The 26,307-nt window shown below is 38.6% G+C and overlaps 1 protein-coding gene across 2 annotated transcripts in view; it reads right to left on the bottom strand.

Annotated features, from left to right (window-relative positions):
* The window catches only part of vps13b (vacuolar protein sorting 13 homolog B), a 337,411-nt gene that overhangs the window by 62,760 nt on the left and 248,344 nt on the right, over positions 1-26,307 (bottom strand). For both annotated transcript variants that reach the window (XM_077526198.1, XM_077526199.1), the window contains exons 39-41: positions 14,732-14,934; positions 11,192-11,396; positions 6,784-6,968 (exon numbers count right to left, since the gene is read on the bottom strand). In XM_077526198.1, coding sequence (XP_077382324.1) covers positions 6,784-6,968; positions 11,192-11,396; positions 14,732-14,934 — 593 coding nt within the window. The remainder of the gene's footprint in view (positions 1-6,783; positions 6,969-11,191; positions 11,397-14,731; positions 14,935-26,307) is intronic.

Consider the following 26,307-nt stretch of genomic DNA (forward strand, 5'->3'; position numbering starts at 1 on the left):
ACATTATTTTCAAAAATCTTTCCACTCTTGCTGAATTTAGCTTTCCGAATTTCAGTTGCATATACAAAAATAATATACATTTGATATAAAACAACTGAAAAACAGTTGACAGAACTTTTCCTTTAAGAGCTTGGCAGAAGTATGGACCTGACCATTTATAAACTGTAGCCATTTTATGCAAAGAAACTCAATTTACATTACATTTAACTCAATTTACATTACATTTAATGTTAAAAACACAAAATAACTTCAAATCTGCATGGACATGAGTTTCGTTGGAAAATGCAGCTTTGTATACATCACCTGGTTGTATTCAAGAAAAGACAAATAATTGTGTCTATGAAAGACAATATGACTGTATATTGTATATACAGGTGTTCTTATGAAGTGCAAGTAAATAAAGTCAGTATTGTTAGTTTCACTGTGATTGTGTGTGTATATCTTATCGGATGAACAAGATGTAAGTTTAACTACGTCACACACACTCTGCTGGAAGTCTTTAAGGACTTGATGATGAAAGACTGCCAGGTTACCCCATTTCTTTAGTTAAAGTTCCATTCTGGAAGCTGTTCAAATGCCAAGAAAACGTACATATGTTAAGGGCAAGTACAGTAAATATTCAAAACTATTTATAAATATCTTTACATTTCAGGCGGCTGGCTGATCTGACTTCCATCACTGTCAAGTGCTTCAGTTTCTGCCAAACCTCAAACGATTACTTTGCATGGAGTTACTTGTCTTGGACTGATTGACACATTACAGTCCCTGTGAAGGATAATTAAAGACAGGCGACCTAAAGCAAACACACAGCATGAAGAAATGATTTCAATTTCCACAATGAACCCAGGTGTGATCTCTGAATCAAAGTTCAAGTATGCCTGTGCAACTGAAGACTCCCCTAGCTTGCTCTGAGGCTCTGGCTGCTAACATACCCTGCCCTGTTTTCCATGACTTCTATTAAAAAGATCAACACTGATTAGGTGGTTCTGTGACCGTTGTCAATATATGTAAAAAAATAAATAAACCCACAGCTCGGAAAATTCAATTGACATCAGCTTGAGCAAATGTTTACTCAGGAGATGCAATGAATTTTTTTGTGAATATTACTCTCGCTATGCTGTCTCATGTGGGCTAATATATGTTAACGTCAATTATTGTGGAAAATCAGGGATAAGATGAAATGCCGAAATTGTCTAAAGAAAAAAAAAAAGACTGAAGTTTTTGGTGGATGAGGTGTAAAAACCTCAAATCAAATTAACCACATGAACAGTATTTTCTTTTTATAGTGCATTAGCTGTGACTAATACATGTCTACTTGAGTGCTGTCCTGTTGAAACAATAGTTATCTTGGCTGAAACCCATTTGTGTGCTTATTGGTTCAACGTCACACTTAAGCTAAACACCTCATAGACTTCCCTAAGGTTTTTATTAATTGGAGTCTGAGGGTTGCATCCAACTCGCAGTTCTAGACTTGTTTTCCTTTATTGAGGAAATACTAGCTACACCAGTTGTATGTAGGATTTTCGTTAATCAATTCCAGCATGAGAATTAAGTCACCTTTGCGGAATGGCCAGCACAGACTGCCGGCGTAGATGGAGCCTAGAAGAATTGATCTGTATTTCCAACATTTTTAATTTATTTTTTTAATCATTTAGTGTTCATTTTGTGTTGTACCAACCCGTAAATGCCAAATTTGAATACATACCTACATACATACCTACCTACCTACCTACTACGCAAGACAAAGGGGAAGAAAGAAAAAGGGACACCTGCTTATGAGTCAGTGTGTTAATCCACAGTGCACTGAAAATGTGTTACTGAGTTACTCTCCTCTCTCTTTTTCTGTCTCGTCACCGCTTTGGCCCTCTACAGGTGCAAACATGCAGAGGTTCTATCAGAAATCTGTCAATTTCCTGATCCAACTTCATCTGTGTGTGAAAATATTGTAAGTAGTAATACGACTGAGGAAAAGTAGTAGTTTTGAATTCCCACTGGACGGAACTGGAAGTAGTTGGAAAACCACAAGTATTTAAATGCAAGGGAACTTGATTTTATAAATATGATCTGCTCTGTGGACATTCAAGAGGTCTGGGTCAGAACTACATGCCCTTACCTTTATCTATTGAGCAAAGTAGAAAAAACAGGGAGCACATCAGCAGCAGATTTGTGGTGGTGATATAAATAGAATGAGGGAAGAGTGAAAACATGGATGGCATTTTGTCCACTTGCAATCACTCCTTGAGAGGTATTTTCAGAAAATCTTGACATGACAGGTAGGCCAACGATAGGAATTACAAGACAGCTCTCTTTGCTCCCTATTCCTTTTTCTTTTCCTACGCCTCTCACTTTACATTTCTCAAAATCTATCAGCCTCCATCTCTGTGTGGCTCCGTGGTAATTCTAGAGGCCTGAGAAATAATGACTGCTTTGGTTTCCCCCCCTCACTCTGTAGTGTCTAGATGCAAAGTGAGTTAAATTCTTTTTGGAAAAGAAACCAAATCATTTGTGTTTTTTATGGCTGCATTTCCGTCCTTTGACTCTTTTCGTTTTTCGCTGGTCTTGGGAGGAAGTGAAATAATTAAAACATCTGCACTTCTGCATAAAGTAAGGCTAGCTGCTTGTTGGCCAGAGGCTTGAATCTATTACATCTGGGATCACAATGACTTTTGGCTGATGACTGAGGGGTCCAGTTCAAATAACCCCCTTGAACCTAAGCCTTGTGCTCGCACACAACTGACAGACTGATGTTAGTATTTGGACACAAGTCTAAGGCAAGTTGGGCTGTGTAACACCAAAAGCAAGGAAGCCAATAAATTATGATTACTTCACAACCACATTTTTTAAAAGGTCATGCGTTTTTCAAAAGGAGAAACACGCATCAAGGCCATTCCCCCACGGCTTCCTAAATAATGTTTATTGCCCACTATACCTACAGCATGTTTAGCTAGCTCACAGCTAAAGCTCCATGGACAGATAGACATCTGTGACTTTCTCAGGGCTTATTACACAGTGGGCTCCATCATATCCAACATGGATTCTGGAGAGATAAATTATCTCACCCTTTCACATTACCCAAAGGTGGCTCAGAACCCGCTCCTTTCAACACTTGAATGCAACACTCATTTGTTTAACAGACTTATTTTAAGCCAGAAACAAGCCAAGATGACAGGGGGATTAGAAGATGTGGAAAACACATGTTCAATCAGGTTGCATTTCTTGCCGCGTAACTCATTTTCGCACATAACTCATAAGTAGTCTCAGGCATGTTAATAATTCATCAACTTGGTATTTGGGGTATCGGCAGTATATGTACTAATTACCTTCATTAAGTGTTGAAAGGTCATTACTTATGAATGGTTTATTTATACATTTGGATGCAGCAAAATCAGATATATATTTTCCTTAAATTAAAAGACAGACAGGAGTGAGTTAAAGTTCTTGTCATAAGTGCACTAACGCAAGATTATGCAGAACATTCCAAGGTGTTTTAACTTGACAAGGCCGAGGCCTGTCTCACAACTGCATGTTTATGACGCTAATGATCACGACAAATACAGACCTGACAAAAGAAGATCTTTGATTTGCACAAGTCAGGAACACCTTGCACATGCCAGGATCAGTTTGAGTATGTAAGTAAGGAATCAATAAGGTCTGGCATGAACTAAAAGTAAAGTGTCAACATAGGTTAGGTCGAAACTTCATTTACGCCAAGGAAAACTTTCAGGCAAGGCTGTTGTCCGGGAAAGACAGACATGTGCTGGCACAACATCTTCAGTCACATTTGCAGCATACCATATGGAAAAAAGATGTTTTTGCCGGAGTGATAAGCATGTCATTAACTTATTTGACCAGTACCAACTAGTGATGAGAACTATTATTCTTTGGGACAAATGATTAGAAAATTGAACTGGAATGCTGCTTTAGCTAGAATATTGAAATATGACTACTTCTGATTTCTTCAAAACAACTATTATGGTTGGACCACAAACATATTGTATAATATCCATTTTAGCTCAATGGCTTCCAAAAGTCGTAGTTAATGAATGGACAACAGCACATACAGTGAAATATAACTGTGCTTTGCCACACAGTTGGACTCCAGTCAGCTGAATCTAAACATCAGCAAAACCAGGGAAATGGTGGTTGAATTAACATATGTACACATTGTCTATTAACCTTTTTTTTTTTTATGTAAAAATATATAATACATGACATGTATGATAGACTCTTACATCGTATGGTTGGCGTTTTATATCATATCATGATATTACCACCAGTCATTATACAAAACACAAGATGCACCAGCCATCATGGATGCAACACAATGCATTACATTAATATAAAAAACTGAATAAGTTCTCCATTGAGGAAAAGAGACTTTTTATATTACATTAATATAAAAAACTGAATAAGTTCTCCATCAAGGAAAAGAAAGAGACTAAAAGCAAGACTTAAAACCCTTCATGGAAAATAAATAAAAGAAGGAAACAAAAAAAAATGCCCAATCCCCATATCAAGCAGCACACCTCGCATTTAAGACCCACCCAAAATCCATGAGCCGGACTCCCCATGAAACTGGTAACATAAAGGGTACCTAGTGCCATGAGGAAACACCATGTAAACACTTCAGTAAAGCCAAACAAAACACTTAACACATAGTGGTACACCCCTAAGGTCAAAACAGAGAAAAAGAGTGAAGTTAGATATGAAATACCGTGCAAGTCATGCAACATATTTGGAGATAAAGAAAGGGCATTCAAGACATGAAAAAGAAAAAAACAAACAAACAAAAAAACACTACGATGTGAAAAAGTAATATAGAAAGGAAACAAGAAGAAGACACATGAAATGAAAGAAAACAGCAGAGAAGACAAAAATTAAATCAGCCATTAATGACCACTGCAAGAGAGAAAAAAACACATCACGGACTGGGACAACTCCAAAATCATCCGTGTTGAAAGTAACAAAATAGCACAGCTGGATTAAAGAAGTTAGAGATCAGACACAAGTCCTGAGGGCCATCGACAGAGATGAGGGATCCTACACGTGGGATGCAGTCCTTTTAAAGGTCTCCGAAAGCAGGGGGCAACAAAGTAATTTGCATAAAATAATAATTGAACAAATATACATGCGTGCATGTAAATTAAAACCTTCTACCTGTCATATACAAACACATTAAGCAGTCACACTAAATTTAATCCGTTTCAAGTCCAACTGTACCAATAGTCTTGCTCACCTAAAATGTTGCTAAACTGTCAGCATGAACTTTTTTTTCGCCAGGAACTAAACTACAAGTGGGCCCCTGTTATTCGTGATGGATAGAGATTAGGGAATAGCGAAAATCTATTTATAATTGATGCCAATTTAAATACATTAGGTAAAATAATAATAATTTAAATAAAAAATAAACTAAAAAAAATCCTGATAAACCCAATATGAGTTTTCCACAAAAAAAAATAAAATAAAAAATCTTAAGTTGTATAATTTAATGAGACCCAACATAAGATCTGTATAAAAAAAAATATACGTTAGAAAGAAAATCATGTTCAATTTTGGTATTGGGTTAGGTATTACCGGTAAGTATTAAAATAAACAATATGTTAATTGTTGTGGTTCCAGTTGGCAGCAGTGTACAACTGCAACACATCAGAGTGAGAAGTGTTTTGAATATTTTGACACCCTCAGGTCACTACATGAGGTAACCAAAATATTCTCTTCATCTCCTACCGCTTGCTAAGTCTCAATTCTAAATTCCCCATCATCCCTCATCCTTTCTATCTATTCCAATCAACCACTCTCTCCATCTGAATATCTTTCTGCCTCCTTCATCTGTAACTCTATATGAGGCCAATCAGCTCGAGTCTAGGAGCATTGCTCATTTCTGATTTTACAGCTGTGGGCCCTCCTCTGTATACAGTAAGCCCATCTATCATACATTCATAGAACAGCACTTGTACTTTAGTCTAGAAAAAAAAAAAAAACCTAAGATGGGCAAAATGGTTTTGTCAAAAGTTCCTACGTCACATACAAAGAAGAAAAGAAAGTGGGCCATGCCCTTCAAATAATTATGCTGGAAAAGGAGCTGGCGCATTGGAACGCGTAAAACTAGTGATTGAGAAAAAGACGGGATGTCTCATCCCTCACCGAACCTCAGTAGACTCAGTAGCTGCAACAGCCTGCCAAAAACATAACCTCATCTGGGTTTGAAGACACCTGGCTTTTCACACCAGTGCATGGAAGATGACTTTCACAGCTGTCTCACCGTACATTACACGTTTGGAAGGACAGCGGGGCTCCGTGTCATTCAATAACATGTAAGGTGTGGGTCTCTCCAGACTCGGATCATAAGAATTGCATTGGCACAAAGCCCAGCCTGGAGAATTTATTTGTAGTTCACTGTGAATGATGTTGAGCAAGGAGCAGTGAAGGAACTTTGCTGTGTTGGCCCCTACCACCTTCGTCTGAGCAGCACGACTCCAAGACAGATAATATATAATGTGTAGATGCATAACACACCGTCACTCTTCACAGCCTCCAGATGTGTCATCGTTGATAATGTGATATACGTCTGTGTTTGAGCAAGATGTTGCAAGACTACGTCATTGTATGATAGGTCACTTTGGCGTGCCCAACTACAGATGCTCCAATGAGGACGATTCTGTCGTGAAACCGACATGTTGATCTGCCGGGTTAGAACCCTCACTTCAAATCATACATACTGTGTTAGACAATCATGGACATGATGACTTTTTCTCTAAAATGAACCATTTAACCATTTTTTACCTGTAAGGCGTCCCCGAGGTCAGCCATGCTGATTTCCGGGTCCTCCGTGGTGTTAAAAGGAACCGGCGTTATCCTGATGAAGGTAAGGACACGAGGCTCAGGATACCTCCACAGCATTAATCCCGGGCTATCTTCTGTTTCACCGTAGAACACAACCTCATGTGGTGCTGGCCATCTTTGGGAAGCTGTCGAAAAGTCAAATAAATACATAAATAAATGAATCAACATGAGCAACAGAAGAACAACCACAAAGGGAGGAACACTGTATTAGGATATATAGGTCTTCCTTTATTTTATTTTTTTTTGTGTGTGTGTGGGGGGATTATATGTATCAAAAGCATTGGTATTATTGGTAATTAGTGGTGCAACAGATCATCAATCTGTGGTTGGATTCGGATCCGGCCCCACGGTTCGGATCACATTTACCAAATACAGTAATACATTGACGGCAATGCAAATAGCCTTAGTACACTTTTATTTTGGATTTGGCCCATGTCGTGGCGTGATGGCTAGCTTGACTTGCCTTTTAGACGTTTAGGATTTCTTCATCGTAGTTGATTGAAATTGTAGTTGCGACCAACTTCAACATAACGCTATCCTGAACTCGTATTCAATCGCTAATTTAGGATGCCAAGAAACCGCTAATTAATTACGCCGTCATTGTATGATACAGCAGAAGTCTCCGACGTAAGTGGCTAGCGGCTATCTGTTAGCATCACCAATGAGCGTCTGGCTGGTAGGAAGCTGTAAATGAGTTTGACAGCTGCTATCACCTGGTTTACTTTAATTCTCTTTCAATATTCTGGAGCAAGGCTACTTTGTAATTCACTCTCCGTGTTTAAAGGAAGGAAAGTTGCCTTAAATTGCACATTGAGGTCTTTTCATTATTAAAATAAAAACAAATAGAACATTGTCTTCATTTATTTTATAAAACACTTTTGCCAATTATAAAAAAAGAAAAACATTCAACTCAAAATGTCAAACTTAGCCGTTCAGATTATAGGAACACAACTTTAAGCCATTAAATACCTTATTTTACATATGAACCATGTATAAAATCAAAATGTGTCTGTCTCATATTGCACTTAAAGTTGTGTTCCTATAAATGGCTATACTAGACATTTTGAATTATTATTATTTATTTTTTTTATGGAAAAAGCATTTTACAAAATAAACGAAGATAAAGTAGGCTAATATTTATTTATTTTTATTTTTTGCTGACCCGAAAAACAATCAGATCTGTGGCTGAAGTCCGTGATCCGATCCAAACCATGACTTTTGTAATCCATTGCACCACTACTGAAGAGTTGAACACTCGTACTGGTATAGGTCTGAAAAAAATGGCATCAAACATCCCTAGTTATAATAAATAAATACATGACTAAATACATAAATAAATAGTTTATACGCCTGAAAGATGCTGTGGTGTCACCTTAAATAAGCAGTTCAGGCTCAAAAACACTCCAATATGACTTCTGTGAAAAAGAGTGGCACAAAATTGCTCCACATTGATGCCAAAGACAATCAGTTATCACAAACAAGTTATTACTGCCAAGGTTAGCACAATTAGCTACATACATAATTAGGGGGGAAAAGCTTTTACACATCAACTCTTCTATATTTGCTGTAAATGTACAGTATATGAACCTGACAATGTAATAAATCTCGAATAATGTAATAAAGTATTACATTATCGGTACAAATGGTACAATATCAGTCAGGTTTTTTTAAATTACAGTATTGGTCAAATTATTACATTATTGTGTTTTGCTACATTTATGAACAAAGAAAGTGCTATTTTATTACATTTTCAGTCATTACTACAGTTTCAAAAAAATATATGAAAGGGGAAGTCAACCCCACTTTTTTTTTTTTTTTTTTTTTTTTTTTAAAGACAATAGTATGTTCTATGCAACCCCACTGGTCTTAATATGGGTATTCTGGTTAATATTGCATTTGTGGAATACGAGTTAAGCAGCAAAATCCAGCCATTTTTATCCATCCCAGGGAGCGGCCATTTTGCCACTTGTTGTCGACTTAAAATGACATCACAGTTGCTCAGGACTCAGACAATGACCAATCACAGCTCACCTGTTTTCTGAAGCTGTGATTGGTTGTTACCTGAGACCTGAGCAACATTGGTCATTGTCTGAGTCCTGAGCAACTGTGATGTAATCTTCAGTCGACAGCAAGTGGCAAAATGGCCGCCCCGAGATGGATAAAAATGGTTGGATTTTGCTAATATTCTCATATCCCACAAATGTAATATAATAAGAATGTAATGTTTAGACCAGTGAGGTCATATATAACATGTTATTGTCAAGAAATTTTTAAGGTAGACTTCCACTTTAAAGGGTGCTACAGGGCTAATGATGTGCCTTTGTTTGTTTCTCTTGCTGAGGGAAAAGTACATCCTTTTGCTTTTAGTCACTCCCTGTCAGATCTCATTTATGCATTCATAATAAAAATCGAATCTGGACTTTGACCAGAGATTGTAAAATGTGGGGGTGATGCATTTTTAGGTGTTTCTATGCAACTCAAAACAAAACATAGATGTTTCCAAGCTTTCAGAATGTTTCTGCAACGAAGAAACAATATATACAGCGTAAACAGAGGGGTTGAGTAAACTTTTTTTTTTTTCTTTTTTTTTCTGTAAACAGTCATTGACTGAATCGTGCCAAGCACCTGAAAAAGTGGACGACATGGTCCGAAACCTATGAGTGCTGTTTGAGTCAAATTGTGGCTGCTGTTTTTCGGATCCAAGTTCTTTGGAGAAATGTTTATTTGGGGAACAATAGTTTGTCCCCTGGGGGTACAAAATTGGTACTCTTTGTAGAGAACACATTTCAGGGAGTAGCAAAATCTGTTTGTGGGCAAATGTTTCTTTCATGTTAAGAGGCCGGCATATTAGTCTGCCGCAAACAGAGGATGAAACAAAAGCAAAAACAGACACTTTCATGGTTTTGCTTTCAGTCCCATTAGCAGAGACCCTTTTGTTTTTGTTCTCCTCTATCTTTCCCTTCTCTCTGAGTCCCTTCCATCCCTTTGTTAGCCCTTGGGGGGAACTTGCACTTCTCTGTACTTTGGGGACTGCTTGCCTTTGCCTGTTGACATGTTGCAAACAGATTGTTCTCTGCGTCCTTGTTCTACCAATATACATTCTTCAAAGATGCAAGAGTAAAACTGGAAAAAAAAAAAAAAAAAGTCAACCACAGTTGACAAAGTGGATGCCTAGTCTACAGCCAAGGAGTAGTTTGATCCTCTTTGTATAATGTTCCGATGTGTGCATGTTGGGAGCAGCACACACAAAGCACCAAAAAAGGGAATATAAAGCATGTTACTTAAAGTAGAAACAGGCAGACACGTCTGATCAAACTTCTTTCCTTAAAGGGCTTTTTGATTGATGCCGTCAATATGTATGTTGAGTTCTGCATATACTCCCATGGCTCACAAAGTCAGTTTGTTACAGGGATTCTGCAGGTATTAGCAAATCTAATTTAATGCTTTTTAATGCCATTTTTAATGCAACTTAAAACAATTTTCATGTCCATTTCGTATTGCATAGACACACACACACACACACACACACACACACACACACACACACACACACACACACACACACACACACACACACACACACACACACACACACACACACACATACTTACATGCATATGCTGTTTATATTTGGGCTGTTAGTCGCATCCAATTTTTAATTTTTAATAATTTTAGTCATCTAGTTAGTTCACAATTAATATACAAAAAATTATTTTTTCAAGTTTTTCATACTACTGTTAACATAAAAGTGGACATATAATACAAATGTGGTTGTATCTTTTAGTTCACTGATAGTATTTTTTTAAATCATTTATAGATATTTGAAGTTAAAAAGGTATACTTAACAGCTACAAGGAGTGCGAAACAATGAGTCATAGATTTGCATTGAGATAATTCTCTGCCACTAGATGGCATTCGCGTTCCATGTTGGACATTGGTGACAGAAACAGTACTTTTCTTTTCAAATTCAGAGCAATTGGTATGATGAAGCAACTAGTGGACTCCATGCCATTTTGTTGATTGCGAATTACATCTAGTTGCCAGTCCCTCACATTTATTATTGCTAAAGTGTGTTATAGTGCCTCCTTAGCACAATGTTAAGTAAAATAACACAAAAGTGTTAATACGAGGTACCCCTGTACACTGTAAATGCCATTTAAGGCTTTAATTTCAGCAAAATCAATTTAATGACTTTTAATGCTTTTTTTAATGACCGGCGGAAACCCTGTCTTAACTTGCAATTGAACTACGGCAAATATGTGATGATAGAAAAATCAATTGAACTTAGTCCTGTTGTATGTTCTCCCCAGTTGGGATACAAGTATATACTTGTACTATCAATATTCACCTGAGTCCTGGATGTACTGAAAGTGCCCTGTTCGCAGGTCATCGGAGCTGTGTTCTGAACGAGAACAGGTGGAAACCGGGGAGGGCGGGGGCTGGGTCTGGAACGTCTTGGCTTTGGGGCAGTCCCCTTTCTGTGCAGAGTGATACGATTGTAGGTGTTCCACCACCAGCTTCAGGCAGTTTAGATGCTCTTGTCCCCAGAAAACCTGCCAAGCAAAAGTACAAAAGCTTGATTTTTGGTGGGGGGAGAAAAGAGAAGAAGAATAAAGTTGTAAATATTGATTACGTATGAAGTATCAAGGAATGAAGCTTCATTCGTCGAGCAAACGCAATAAGCAAACGTCGAGCGGTGATCCACAGGGTTCACGGCTAGTTTCGCCGGTCACGTCGACCCCTGGACGTGGACGCTGCAGCAGAGCTGGAGTCAGACCAGCCAATTGTTTTTTTATGTGCAATAAAGTGTTATTTTGTTATCCAAATCACTTTTTGGAATGTTGTCTTATTGCAGGAAAACATTATTTAGATGCCTGAGCTGTCAAAAAATAAAAAATAGTAGTGTTAAAAGTTGTGCTTGATTATTTTTTTTTCTCACGAATTAGAATTTCGACAAACTTGGCTATATTCTAACGCTGATAACTAAGGAACGGAAAAAGATAGAAATATTTGTTTTCTGATGAAAGAAGAGAGTCTAATCTTTCTTTTGGTAGGTTCCATGTTTATATAGCAATAGAAGACAATATTCTGTGGGTCTTGCAAGATCAGTCAAAGTCCAGTAAAATGGCTGGTATTGAAGAGGGTTACGCCAATGAAAATGGCTAAGATTTAATAAATTAAAGTGTCAGTGTAGACATTTTTTTATTTTTCAATGTTCCTTCATTTTAAAAACCCATGCCCTATTAATTGCAATAATATACAAAAAAAATACATTAATCTAATTTTTTAAAAATCTAATTGTAGGTCTAGTAATCGCAAATTCTAAATCAGTCGCACCGCATCTTAGAGGTGGCTGGTGTGTTTCGCTTCCATCTTTCTGTTACAGACATTCAAAGGAGAAAATTTTGCAAACAGAGTAATTGGTGGTCGGCTCGCAAAGTGTGGTCTGTCTAAGGCACTGCAGTGCCGTGCTTCAAAATGCGCGCATGTCGATCTTAGTTTGTTGCATTCTATTAATTCACCACTAGATGGCACAAAATTTTACACACTGTCCTTTTAAGCCATGGAAAAAAGTTCGGGAGTCTGGTACACCTGTAAAGTATACACTTAAAATAATTTCACCACATTTTGTTACATTGAGAAAATTTTTCTTTATAATACTTTTCACTTCAAGCTTGTACACACAACACCCCATGAAGACAATGTCCAAAAACAACAAGTTTAGATTTTTACAAATTAGAAATAAAATACTATCCATCCATCCATTTTCTTGACCGCTTATTCCTCACAAGGGTCGCGGGGGGTGCTGGCGCCTATCTCAGCTGGCTCTGGGCAGTAGGCGGGGGACACCCTGGACTGGTTGCCAGCCAATCGAAGATAAAATACTAAATAATAATTATTATTATTATAATAAAATAATTTTTAAAAAAATCACATGTACGTATATAAGTAAGGTATAAGCCGACTCATGAAATTTCCATGATTTCTTTTTTTTTTTTTTTTGCTTTTTTTTTTTTGCTTTTTTTTTTTTTTGCCATGAAGCTCAAAATTAACCTCAGGTGCATCCAGTTTCCACTGATCATCCATGAAACCAGATCTTAAATTGAGTCCACCTACAGTAACACACTCCTTTCTACATCAGGTCCTAAAGTTTGTGCATGTCAGAGCACAAACCAAGCATGAAGTCATTAGAGGTGACTGCAGACATTCAAGACATGAGTTTCGAGAGGCGCAGATCTGGGAACAAGTACAGGGAGAAAAAAAAAAAGATCTGAAAATCTCAATGGACACAGTGGCCTCTATATAGAAGGTGTTCGCCAGGATTCTCACTTGAGCTGGCCACCTGTGTAAATTGAATGATCAGAGCAGAAGAGCCTTAGTCAGGGAGCTCCAATGTTCTCTATGGAAAGAGCAGCAATAGACCAGTCAGACCTATATGGTAGAGTGGCCAGAGGGAGCCACTACTTACCCACAGGCACCTAAAGGCATCTCAGACCATGCGAGACACCTGGCCGATACCACTCCTACACTACAGTGACACAAGGTGGTGCCAGCATCATGGAGATGTTTTCAGTGGCAAAAACTGAGGAAAAGGTAACAGAGACCTCATGGATGAAAAACCTGCTCCAGAGCGCTCTTGACCTCAGACTGGGGTGGCAGTTCATCTTTCAGAAGGACACAGCCAAGATATCAGGAGTTGCTTCAGGACAAGTCCGTGAATGTCCTTGAGTGGCCAGAACCCAGACTGGAATTTGATTGAATATCTCTCAAGAGATTTATAAAAAGCTGTTCACCGATTCACCCTATCCTACCTTATTTTTAACAAATTAAAACCAAAGAAAGAAAAAAAAATAGTCATTTTGTCATTTTAGGGTGTTGTGTGTAGAATGGTGAGAAGAAAAAAATAAATTTTGAAATAAGGCTGTAATATAAAAATGTGGAAAAACTGAAGCTCTGTGAATACAAGGTGGTATGTAAATGCAGATGTTGGTCATTTGTCAACATTTTCCGCCAAAACAAGATGAGGACCGGTCATATGAGTCACCACTTTACAGTTCATCATCAATAACACCCCAACACAACCTAGCATCTTCCTTCATGGTGTGTCCCCCCCCCCCTCCTTCCCACACGCCATCAACGTGGGTCTGCTGGGGTTTGGACAAAGGACCAGGAATCTCTGAGTCAAAAGCTTTTCACACATGGCGCTGGAGTGCCTGCTTGCTACCAACTAATGTGTGCATACGGCTTTATGACTAAACTCTGAAAACAGGAAAATTCGGGGAGTTTCTTTCGGGCATTTGGGGAGAGAAAATAAGATGAAGAAATCGGAAGGAATTCCAGTGGTTTTTGTACAGCACTTGATTAAAACACCACAAACACCAATATTTTCAAAGGGAAACGTGCAATTATGTATTAAGGGCAACCACTGAAAAAGATAGAGAGTGGGGTCACTATGAAGTAGTCATGTGGAACAATATATTAGTAATAATGCAATCAGTTCATCACATTGAAAAAGGGGATTTTTCAGCTCGGGCATTATGTAACTTTCAGAAGAAAAAAGCCACATATAAAATAAAACCCAGCCTTGAAATAGCCAAATAATGTTCCACTACTTAACTGGCAGATGCGACCCAAAGTCACACACATGCACACAGTGGTCACTGTGGATTTGAAGGGTTCAATGTACCATCTATTACTACAACTACCCCCACCCCATTAAACCTGAATTCAAGAGGAAGCATAAACAACCTACTGTGAAACAAAAAAATCACCCAAACTAATATGTAATTTCAATGGAATCTACAATAACACTTCGCCCCAAATGTTGCAGAGGTGCTTGACCTATTTCAAATGTACTGCAACTAGGACGCATCGAGGGTATTCAGACCTGCAGCAGGCCTCCTTTCAGGTCCAGCAGCATTTTCGGGGGACCGGGCTCAGGTCCAGGACTCCCACTGTGCCGACACCACCTGGCCTCCAGCGAGCTGCTGCAAGAAAAAGGCCCCAGTAGGAGATGGCTTCTGTCCTTCAGCCCTGTTCTCATCAGCACATCTTGTAGCTCCAGCTGCACAGAAGCAGATTGCATCGCATCTGGGAGAACAGGAAAAGTGACAAGAAATGATGAGAGGTTACACAACCGTTGAAAAACATTGGAAAAGAACAATGGAAAATCTTAGACTAGTCATAGCACACACAATCCACAGACATTTTACATTAACTTTTGAAATAGATGAAATACAGGAAAAAGCAATCAAACGGAATTAAGGTTTGTTGGTTTAATAATTACCATCGAACCTATAAATCCAAATGGCCTAAAATTTGAACAGTTTGCAATTCAATAATTTCTGCCTTAAACCTAATCTGCAAAACGCATGACATCACATAACTGAGTCCTGGCAGATATCCGCCAGCCCGCTTGTTTTGTCTCACTTTTACACAGGTCCCGTTCCAGCGTCCTGTTTTTTTTTCTTTCATGTGCATATCAATCACACAGTTGTCATCGTGATTCATATGATAAACCAATTAAAGCTGAATTTAACTGTTACATTGCTAGCAGGCATGATTTTGTCATACCAGAAATACAGCTACTTCCTGCTTCCGTGGCTAAGAATCATCGGAAATGTAGTCCTACTGGCCTAATGCTGCGGTCGCCAGTTAGACCCAAGGCAAGCTGAGCTTTTCTGCTGGCACATTTCCAATATTACCATGCGGGAGTAAACGGCACAGCAAGCTTTCAATAGCTGCCGGGACTGAGCAAAAAAGGTTGGATAACGGTGAGTGCATTGCTTGTTTACAGCTACTGAACTGTCAACTAAGATAGCATTTAGCATGAGCTAAAAAAATAACCTAACCAGATTGTCTAAATTTGTTATAAATAGTTCCCTAATGAGAAATGATTGTATATTTGGATGATTTTCAGCAAAATTGTTGCCGGTTTTTAATTTTGAAAATCTGATCATCCTCCTGTACAGAGAGGAGAAAAATTATGAAAAATAAAGAAATGGTAATTGAGGAAAGTTGTGGGGAAGTGGCATTCTCTTTCAGTCCTAGCTGTTCATTACAATATTGCTAATAATAAAAAACAAAACAAGGAATGCACTGTACATTAGCAAGTGAACTGCACTCAAATGAATGAGACAACCTCATGAATTTGACACAGCAAGTAGCTAACCCACCATCCCATGTCTCTAATGTAAAAGATGTGGGTACACAATAATAGTAGCTGTGATTAACACACATTTACTGTATGACAGTCAAAACAGTTACTTAAAACATAGCTTGTGTAGTTAATAAAGTAAAGATATGATTGTGACAGTTCGACCAAGGCACACATTCTTTCAATTATAACTGATATTTGTGGGAAAAATTACAATAAAAATCGGGGAATCAGGCCGCTCCTGTTTTTCTTTAGTGTGCTGCTAACCAACATGTTTAAACAAAGACAGTGCGCCTGGAAAAAAAAAAAAAAAACATGGTGAGATTCACATGGTGAAGCCAAACACCCACTCATCCTGAAAGAAGCAAACATAGCAGGAGCCACCACAATAAGACAGCACTCTCTGTCCTTTCCATTTAATCGCAGATGGGTCATTAACTGTGGTCACAGGCTGTCCAGAAGTTGGCCTTTAAGTCCCCATAAATCAGCAGACTCCAACCCCATCTAGTAGTTGTTAACATGGCAGGGCTGAGCTGGTCAGTCACAGTAACGGCAGCAGCCCATTTGGAAACCTCAAACCAGAATGACTAATAATGCCCTGTGAAGTGGCCCTTTGCCTTTTGACGGCAGTAATGGTCCCTCCACTGTGCTTGGCTCCGAGTCCTGGGAAGCAGAAAAGTAGAGCGTGCACATACAACTAGAGTCCCCATTATTTTACACAGATGTGGCCAACATCGGGCATGTTTAAAAATATATATCGTTAGCCTTACAGTATAATTGGCAAAGTCCTTTATAACTTACTGTCACAATATCACTAAAAATAATGTGCTTGCTATAAATTGTTTTCTTTATGTCTGCGTAGATTCTTAGTCATCCAGGTCATGGTAACATCCAGGTCATGGTAAGCCGCAAAGGTTGAATTGAGGCAACTGGACTTTTATTTTTTTGCTTGTTTAATTTGATACCTTTTTTCTTGTTTTCCAAAAAACAAAAAACATTGGAATTGTGGCTTCTGCAACTACGCTATTGGGAAAACGATACTTAATTTTTTAACAGCAACGTCTGATTTAGATTAGCTACACTTGCATGCAACTGATACTGTATCAATGTCATTACATTTTTTTTAGCGACTTGGACAAAGAAGAGTGGGGGAATTCTATCCATCAGTCTACAACAAAAAAAGCAGCTGTATGCAGCTGCATACAGGTGAGGTTGTTGCCAGTGTTCCATTTGGAATATGATATCCAGTGGACTACATACTTGGCACATGATTCATTTGCCAATTCCTGTATCCAATCAATAATGACGCAAAACATTTTATATTTAAACCACAGCTGTTTGAAAAAATTCCAGTGGGCTCTTGTGGGGTGATGTAGGTGAACTTTTTAGGAGAAATGGAAAATGGGAGTGGAACGGGAGCTGATTAACAAAGGACACAAATGTATGTCGACTTTGGGAGGGTCGTGACTGACATTAAATGATGTATACGACACATCTTTCCAGACTGGCTAAACTGACTATGATACGTCTTATTCAATAATCGGCCTTAACACCACATCAGTGATATTCCAATGTAAGAGGGCTTTTCTTGTCTAAATCATTTTGAAGTATTACACTAGGGTGAGTCATTTGTCCAGGACAGATGCTGTTGATACATGTTGGCAGTTTACCTGCTTATGTCTTCTAGTGTTGTGGTGCACGCAGAGTTGTTATTTATTGAACAGGTTTATTTTCATGGTGAGGATTTATTTGACAGCACACGTAAACTCCCAAACAGGGTTGTTTAAATGGTGATCTCTTGTTACCATTTGAGTGGGAGACACAAATACAAACACACACTACTGCAGTTAAACTACATTATAACTACGGCGCCCAAAACCACACTACACGCTATAGCTATACCATGCCACACACATGCTCAGATACAATGGGCAAAAAAACTCTCTCACCATATGTCATTTATAGCCTAGTTGACCTCAAGATCCTGGAGTTTAAACCAGAAGCAGCAGCAGCAGCAGCAGAAGCTCACAATAATTAGGTGAATTAATTTGGAATGATTTTAACGAGGGGGAAGTACACTCACTCCTCTTCCCATTTTTCCAGTCACGTCAGACTCTTACTTGTAACCTCCTCCATATCCATGCCAAAGCTCTCTGTGTGACCATATTACTAATATGTTGTTCCCAGGAGAAGCGTCAGCATACAGCTAAAGACATTAAGCGGCAAAACATGTGAGCAGAAGGAACATACAATAAAAATACTTAGGAATAAAGGAGAATGAGCCAGGTGTCAGTATGCTGTACAATTAATCAAATATATTGTGTTAGGTTTACAGAATAAATGAGACAGAAACCCAACAGGAAGAGATCCTAATGTACATGATATATTATCATCAACTTTATTTATTTATTTTTTGCTCCTGGGAACATAATGTCAATAAAAATCGATTCTGCTCCAAGCCATAAGAGGAGGTTCTTACTTTGACATACAAAAATAATCCTGAAAAAGACGGACAGAAAATTGTGCCCAGCAGAATGTTAACCTCTGACTTTAGCTACCTCAGCCATCTTGGGAATGCGAACCTTTGACCTTGAATGCGTCTGACATATTGGTTCACAAATCTTAGAAAATCTAAAGAACTGTTGCAAGATTCTGTGGCTCTAAAACAAAACCCAAAAATGTATTTCCATTCAGGGAAGACGTTGAAACATAAGTTCTGTACTCTTTGCGCTTTGCTTTGTTTCCGACTCTGTTAGAAGCTTTAACGTCTTATGACTAACTGTATAATACACAAATGCTGTGTCTGTAATTGGGCTGGCAACCACCGTCCCCTGAAAGGTTCATAAACTGTCACAGTCGTCAACATTAATTATTTCTTCAAACCGTGAGCAAGTACTGATGAAATGGTTTAAAAAAAAAAAAAAACTCGCCAAAAATAACATGTGTGAATTATCACAATATACATAAAAGAAATGTAAACAATATATTGCACTTTTTTTCTCATTCAACTTTGTAAACATCAGCGACGGAGAATCAGTCCTCCACTAAAAATAGCAAGTACCAAAATGCATCACAAAAAAAACACATGGTATGGCTTATCTTCTCTTATTGGTCGCAAGAATATAAAGAGGAAGGTTTATTGTACGGACAAGCAAATAAGAAGCGGAGAAACCAGCGCAAATTAGATTAGATTCAACATTAAATTTCAAATTTATTGTAAAGACGAAATGTACCTTAGCATTATTGTAACCCAGTGCTTCAGTGAAGAAAATATTTCGCTCCTCACAACTTTCCGCCCCGACAATAAATACGGTAGTATCATTTGTTTATAAAATTGTTGTAAGTACGCCTCTGCAGAGGAACTAATACTCCTTGCACACTCTCTGAATGTGCAATGGCACTTGATTATATTGTGGCAAAAACAAAACAAAACAATAACAAAACTTGTTCTTTGAAGTCACACGCACCATCCTGGAATCATACCATGCGAGGGGTGTCCCCACTCCCCCATTTGAGAATGACTGTTGTAAGCAGAAGTGCAAAGACACGAAACAGTGACGAGACAATCAACTTGAGTGGCAATGTTGGGTGGTACAAATATGACAAAAAAGGCATGATATGATAAATACAACAAATACTAAGCTTAAGGTATATGAATACGGTATGTTCTTAACGATGCTGCACGCCCATCTTTTGTGCTGGACGGCATTAATTAATGGTGGGGAGTGAAGATTCAGTGATGCGTTGGACAGCTTTCACCACCCTTTGGAAAGATTTATGTTCCGTAACAGAGCGACTGCCATCCCACATCGAGATGCATTTTGGTGAGGATGCTCTCAATGGTTCAGCAGTAGAAGTTCAAGTAACCACAAATGTTGAAAACTTGAAAAATGTGATGGACATTCTCTTGGCCTTCTCATCCAGTCACAAATCAGGACTCAGATGCACATTCATAGCCTCACCTCTTTACACAAGTGTAGTGTCACGTCAGTATTTTTACTTTCAAATTCATTCTGATATAGTCATGGAGAAAGCCATACACAAAATAGGGATGTAATATCACGATACAATATCACAATATGAAGGTCACGATACGATAATTTTCACAATATTGTGGGGAGGTTGGCGATATCGTTAAAAAAAAAAAAAAAAAAAAAAAAAAAAAAAAAAAAAAAGGTCATACTTAAAATACATAAATAAAAATAAATAATAATACATAATAAAATAAATCAATAAATAATAATAAACTAAATAATATTGTGCATTTGTACATTACAGCAATCCATATAAACAACCTACAATCTCTAATAACACTTAATATTGAGGCACTTACTTGTTAATGCACGCACATATTGACTCTGTTTACAAACATATTACGTTGCCCTTCATCTGACCATGAGCCAAGATTTTAAACATAGAAGGGCCAAAACATGCCTTGTGAAAATTAAACTGCACTAAAAAAACTAGCCACCAGAGGGTGCCTGAACTGCACAAATGGAAATCAACCTGACTTTTTTTTTTTAACAGATGTGCTGCTTTTAATATCGTGACATGACGACAACAATAATAATTGTGGCAGTTTTAATATCACAATATTGCTGGTATTGTTACATCACTAACACACAATGAGGGAGTAACAAAACCCAGTGTAGAAGTTACACTGTATGCTTATAGTGCTGGTGACACGCACACCTGCTGGTCACGCTGAAGTTAAAAATAAAAGGTTCACACATGACCAACGGAGAATTTTATTGGCCAGGCGTGGAGACGCATGCACATACACACAACCACATGTAGGAACTGCCACAGCTGTTGTTTTGGGGGCATTTAATGCTGTGCTAGCATCCATGGTTGTAAAGCCTCCTTATAAGGTAGAATTGCAAAATTATATTGGTATATAAATGTACATGTACTCACTCAAAATGATTGGCTTCCGAATTAAATGCTTTTAAATATTTTGTGGACTTTCAGTAACAACTTTTCGGCATATACTTAACTGTAGGTACATACCTGACCATGTATGTAATTGTCTGCAAAACTTTCACTACCAAGCTTTGGACACCAGTGAATCAGTAAATATGAGGAACCGGAGGTAGGCATATATTGGCCCTGTATATGATCAGTTTGGGGTTCACGAGCTTCCAGGAAGCTCAGTCCACGCATGGCCGACTGATGTCAAGCACTGGAACCAAGTCAAAATGCTGAGAACATTCAATCAAAGATGTGTATTTGCTTTCACCTGTATAATACTCTACAGACATACCAGCAATCCAGTGCACACCAGCCTTTCTTTGCAGGCTAACATATAACTTATGTCACTCCAGCAACGAAGTGGGTGGTGTGGGTGGAAGTTCTCGTGAAGTGAAATACATCTCTGGCAAACACTTGGGTAAGATTAGATAGGATCGTGGCTGATTTACAGTCTCAGTTTCTTCCTGGCAGCCCTTATCTGACCACTGCCTGGCTGATTTATACTTCAGGGTGAACTGGTATCAATTAGACCAAACCTAAAGGAGTCATTACCTAAGTAGCAGAACCCTCAGTGGACTAGCTGGGATGCTTAGAGTAATAGAAATAATATATTGTCACTCACCACAGGAATACACTTTCCACTTACCACCAGACCACTATAGGAAACCGGTTCCATAGGGGCGGACATCACAGCCCGAGTACAAGTGTTGTATGTCATCTAAGTCATTAGACGTCCCTTACGTGATTAATGTCGCTCTCGAACATATGTGGCAATTTATTATCCAGAAGAAAAGGCACATTATTCTTGGGAGATTTTAGGAAACATGTTTTCGTTTGTAGTCATTGTTCTGGAATGGCAAGCAGAACAAATACTGCAAATTTTTCACTCCTGTATCGCCAACAATCTCCAGCATCACACAAGGGAAAATGTTCTTTATTAGCCAACTGCATGCAAGTGAAGAAGGAGACAAAAGATGACAGATACTAGTTGTGGTCACATTATTCTACCAAATCATGGCATGATTGACTTCTTTATTATATCGCATGTGGGGAAAGGCAGACAATGTTCATTAAGATGGGGGGGAGAGAGACAATACTATTTATTTTTGTTCATTTTCCAAAGTTAGTTAGAAATATAAGCTACCTGATGTCGTTTTACAAAAGAAATATATTAGTCAATATTTAACTGAAAAAAAAAAAAAAACTTGGGCAGAGATGATTTGAAGACCGATCCAAAAGCTTCAGTGCATGCAGATATAATACAGAAATCTAAAGAGTTAACACTTCAACATTGAGCTTAGAAAAAAATCAGGAATAGTAAACAATAGGGGTGTTAAAAAATATCGATTCGGCGATATATCGCGATACTACATCGCGCGATTCTCGAATCGATTCAATAATTGGCAGAATCGATTTATTTTTATTTATTTTTTTAGGATTCACACCTTGAGCATGGAAGAATGTTAATATGAACGGAACATTAAGCCTTAATATTTTATTTTAATGCTGTTCAAACATGAAACAGATTACAACCTCTATAAGACTGAAATTTCAGATAAATAAATAATACATTTTCATATAAATCTTACACTCTACAAGCTTACTGATTAGTATTTTCTAAATTTGAATGAAAAAAAATCGCAACAATCGACTTATAAATTCGTATCGGGATTAATCAGTATCGAATCGAATCGTGACCTGTGAATCGTGATACGAATCGAATCGTCAGGTACTAGGCAATTCACACCCCTAGTAAACAAGGTTTTGGTGAGTTAAAGGCATGCTGAAGTTTGATGACCATGTAACACTCTCGGGATGGGGAAAATCTGACTAGTCATTGTTTGGCTTAATCTGGGGAGTTGAGGCTGAAGGTCTGAAATGAACTCTTTTCCTTAACGTTAACGGAAATCCCAACGAGTACCGCCATCAACGTTAATTGATGTCAACTATGTTCACACTTGATGGGGTGGGCAGGCACTCCAGCGAGACAAATATTCGTATACAAACTTTAAAAAGTCAATTTTCAGCAGTACTGTATCTCTCAATTAAAAATGCCCGTGCAGTTGATACAATTATTAGTCGGCAAAACGGTGATGTCATTGTCTTTGCCCTTTTCCAACAGTATTAGTGAATAGAGAAAACTATGTCCAGTCTGCTTTGTGGGAACAAATTATCAGTACTGGATACAATAAAGATAATTGAAATAGAATTAACAGGATATTTGGAACCAGATCATATTTTTTTAGTGAGTAAACTAATAGATTTGATCATAACTCAAAGGTTATCCAAGAAGACAATTAGCATTAAACTAAATGAAGACACCTAAATAAACATTGGGTCGTTCCTTTGAGCAGACGTTTTCCGTTACAAGTGTGCAAGAGTAAATCACCCTCAAGCAGTGGGGTGGTAAGGTTGGGAGGTGGAGTAAGGGTGGTGGGGTGTCATGGGGGTTGGGAGGGGTCCACAGAGGCACTGGACTGAGGTGAAAGCTTTATATGTCAGACGACATACGCACGTGAAAAAGTAGGCGTGTGTTGGTAGGAAGTCGGGGGCACTCTTTGGGCAGTCTGATGGAGAGTTGAGAGATTAGTGAAGGTCTTATTTCATGGACCTTTGGACATCTGTTCTCTCTCTTTTTGCCCACCTCCCTCCTTTCTTCCAATGAACTATGAATGCCCCCCTACCTTGGGGAGTGGTGAGCCGTGGACGGAGGGAGGAATGCGGGGCTTCCACTTGCTTTTCATTAACACAGGATCTGGTAACACACCTCACTGTCAACCTAATCCCTTCTCTCTCCATCTTGTTCCTTGGCAGAGCGTGGCTGCTCTGACCAGGTACAGACCCCCAGATGTTAGAGCAGCTCCAGTCTCATGAAGACAAGATGGGGTGGGGTGAGTGCAATGACATACTCAGGGAAGACCTCTGGTTTGCCTGCTTTCTCTTCTACTCCATGCTTTTATCATATCTCATTCTTTCCCTTTTTGCCATTCTCTTGTTCGCTGACGTCTTTTTCCAGTGTTTCTTGACTCATCTCCACAACATCTGCTCTTTGTGCACTAATTAATTTTGTCTGTATCCTCGTTCTGTTCAAGCCGTTTTTTCTCAACGTTTCATCAATCTTCTACAATACTTCCTTTGGAACTATTTTCCTTCACTCTTTCTTTCCCCTGTCTTTACGTCTCAGTCCAAGCACACTGATTTTCTGCTCAGTTCTGCTGTGGTTCATCAATATCAACTATCATCCAGAAAGGGCCCGGAGAGCAACACGAGTAGCAGCAGTAGTGGTACATATTGTAGCAGTAGTCCTATTACATTCTCCTGTCTAACATCTCACATGTACAGCCAGTCTCATGGGGGTCATTCCCACTGACTGATTGACGCCGCTCAAGCTGAAATCCTAACTTTCATCTGAGTACAATTTCCAAGGTATCTTTTTTCAGAGGTACGGACTGGACAGGAGAGTCTGGAGTGCTGAGTGATGAAGGTGGTGCGGCTGGGTTTAAAAAATAAGTAAAATCAGGAGATAGATCTATTGTAACCAACAATCGGTCGCCCTAATTGAAGACATCTGTCTCCGTATGATGGCAACAAATCTGGAAACACTATGAGAAGGCATTCTTGGGGAACCGAGACAATGTGGGACATGACAGAACTCTAGAGTCTCAAAAAAGGTGAGGCAAACATGTCACTCAGGAGCAAGGCTTTGGACATATGCTTTAAAAATACCGTCCCCCACACACAAGCATACACTAGCTTTCTGCTGTTCCACTGGCAACACCGACAGGTTTCACCCCACGTGAACTTTTCAACATTCTTTCAAAGACGGGGCCAAGAGATGAAATATTAGCAACTATAATGAGCTAGACGTAAAGAAACCACACAGGTTTTCGCCAAGTGCTCAAATAGGAATTACGAGGAAGAAAATAAAAGTTTTGTAGCATATGGTGACAGTGTTATATTTATGGCCGTGCTGTTCAGAACAGTCATGCATGTCTACATAATCAACCATTTTGGAGCCAAACTGCAGTAATATCAGTAAACACCAGTGGTCCAATATGTACATCTGGATCGATTCTCCAGTCAATTTGTAATTCCATGAGGACACATGTTTATTTATATGTTCATATTTTAGGAAAATGATTAACTGTTTGTGTCCTTCTGTTCTCTTATAGAATCAAGACTGATGTCCCATGAGACGCCCATGTTAGTAGAGAGCTCAGTTCAGCCAGCACTAAAGGATTAACACGGTTTTGATTACTCTGTTTTTTTTTTTTTTTTGGTTTCATTTTTTTGTGATATACAAAAGAAAGGTAGGTCCCAGCAAGGAGTGAGAGGTACATTATGTAAGAAAAGAAAATCAATAATGCATTTTGGAAGTTGCCTGACAGGGAATTAATACAAGATTGCAGCATTAACATACAGTATGGATAGTTACAGCAACAAAGTTGAGCGACTATTTCATTTAAAGTGAAAGTGTATAGAATTTAGTGCCATCTTGTGGTGCACAAGGGAATTCAACACTTTGCAGGCCTACTACCAATTATTAACAATTATTAATTGGAGTGAATGAACGAGAGAGTGAGCAACCTGTTAAGCAGGTGCGAGCGTGAACGACGAGCAAGGCTGGCTAGCAAGAACTCGCAGGAGAAGCTAACAAGAGTGGCTACCAAGGACTAGCTGGTGTGGCTAACAAGAGCAACTAGTGGGAGAAGCTAGCAAAAGCTTGCCAGAGGAAAGCAGAGGGAGACAAGCTACGGTAGCCCGAATCACGGAAGTCAGCGACGACCAACTGCAGGCTCCAGCTGTGGAAGGTAAGTGGTGGTCAGTGCATTGGTTCCAGCACAGATGCTCTTCTCCTTCGGGCAAGCATAGCAGAAAGATGGCGCTGAAAAATGTCAGTCTCCTAATGTGTGGTCGCTAAGTCTCTAAGGTGTGACGCCACCTATTGAATAAGTAGCGATTACGAAACCTACGTTTATGAAAGAAAATGTACCTTCATGGAATAGAACATATTTTTCTATATATTATTGAAATTAATAGTAGGTTTTAAAAATTATTGACTTAGTTCACCACTAGATGGCGCTAAATAATACATCCATGATGGATGATGAATATATCCATGATGGATGATGAAAAGTGGAGCAGCATGTACTAAGTAGTATTGTGTCATTGTGCAGTTAAGTAGACTAAAGTAAACAAAATGCAAGTTGTTTGAGGCTTTAATTAGACACTTTGACACACATATATCCAAGTATAATGTAATCCTATATCAACATCTGTAAAACAGATGCTAGCACTTATGCCGCCCTGCTCCTATTTTGTCTTCGTCCCTCAGC

The sequence above is a fragment of the Festucalex cinctus genome, chromosome 7 (genome assembly GCF_051991245.1).
Source record: "Festucalex cinctus isolate MCC-2025b chromosome 7, RoL_Fcin_1.0, whole genome shotgun sequence".
Lineage (NCBI taxonomy): Eukaryota > Metazoa > Chordata > Actinopteri > Syngnathiformes > Syngnathidae > Festucalex > Festucalex cinctus.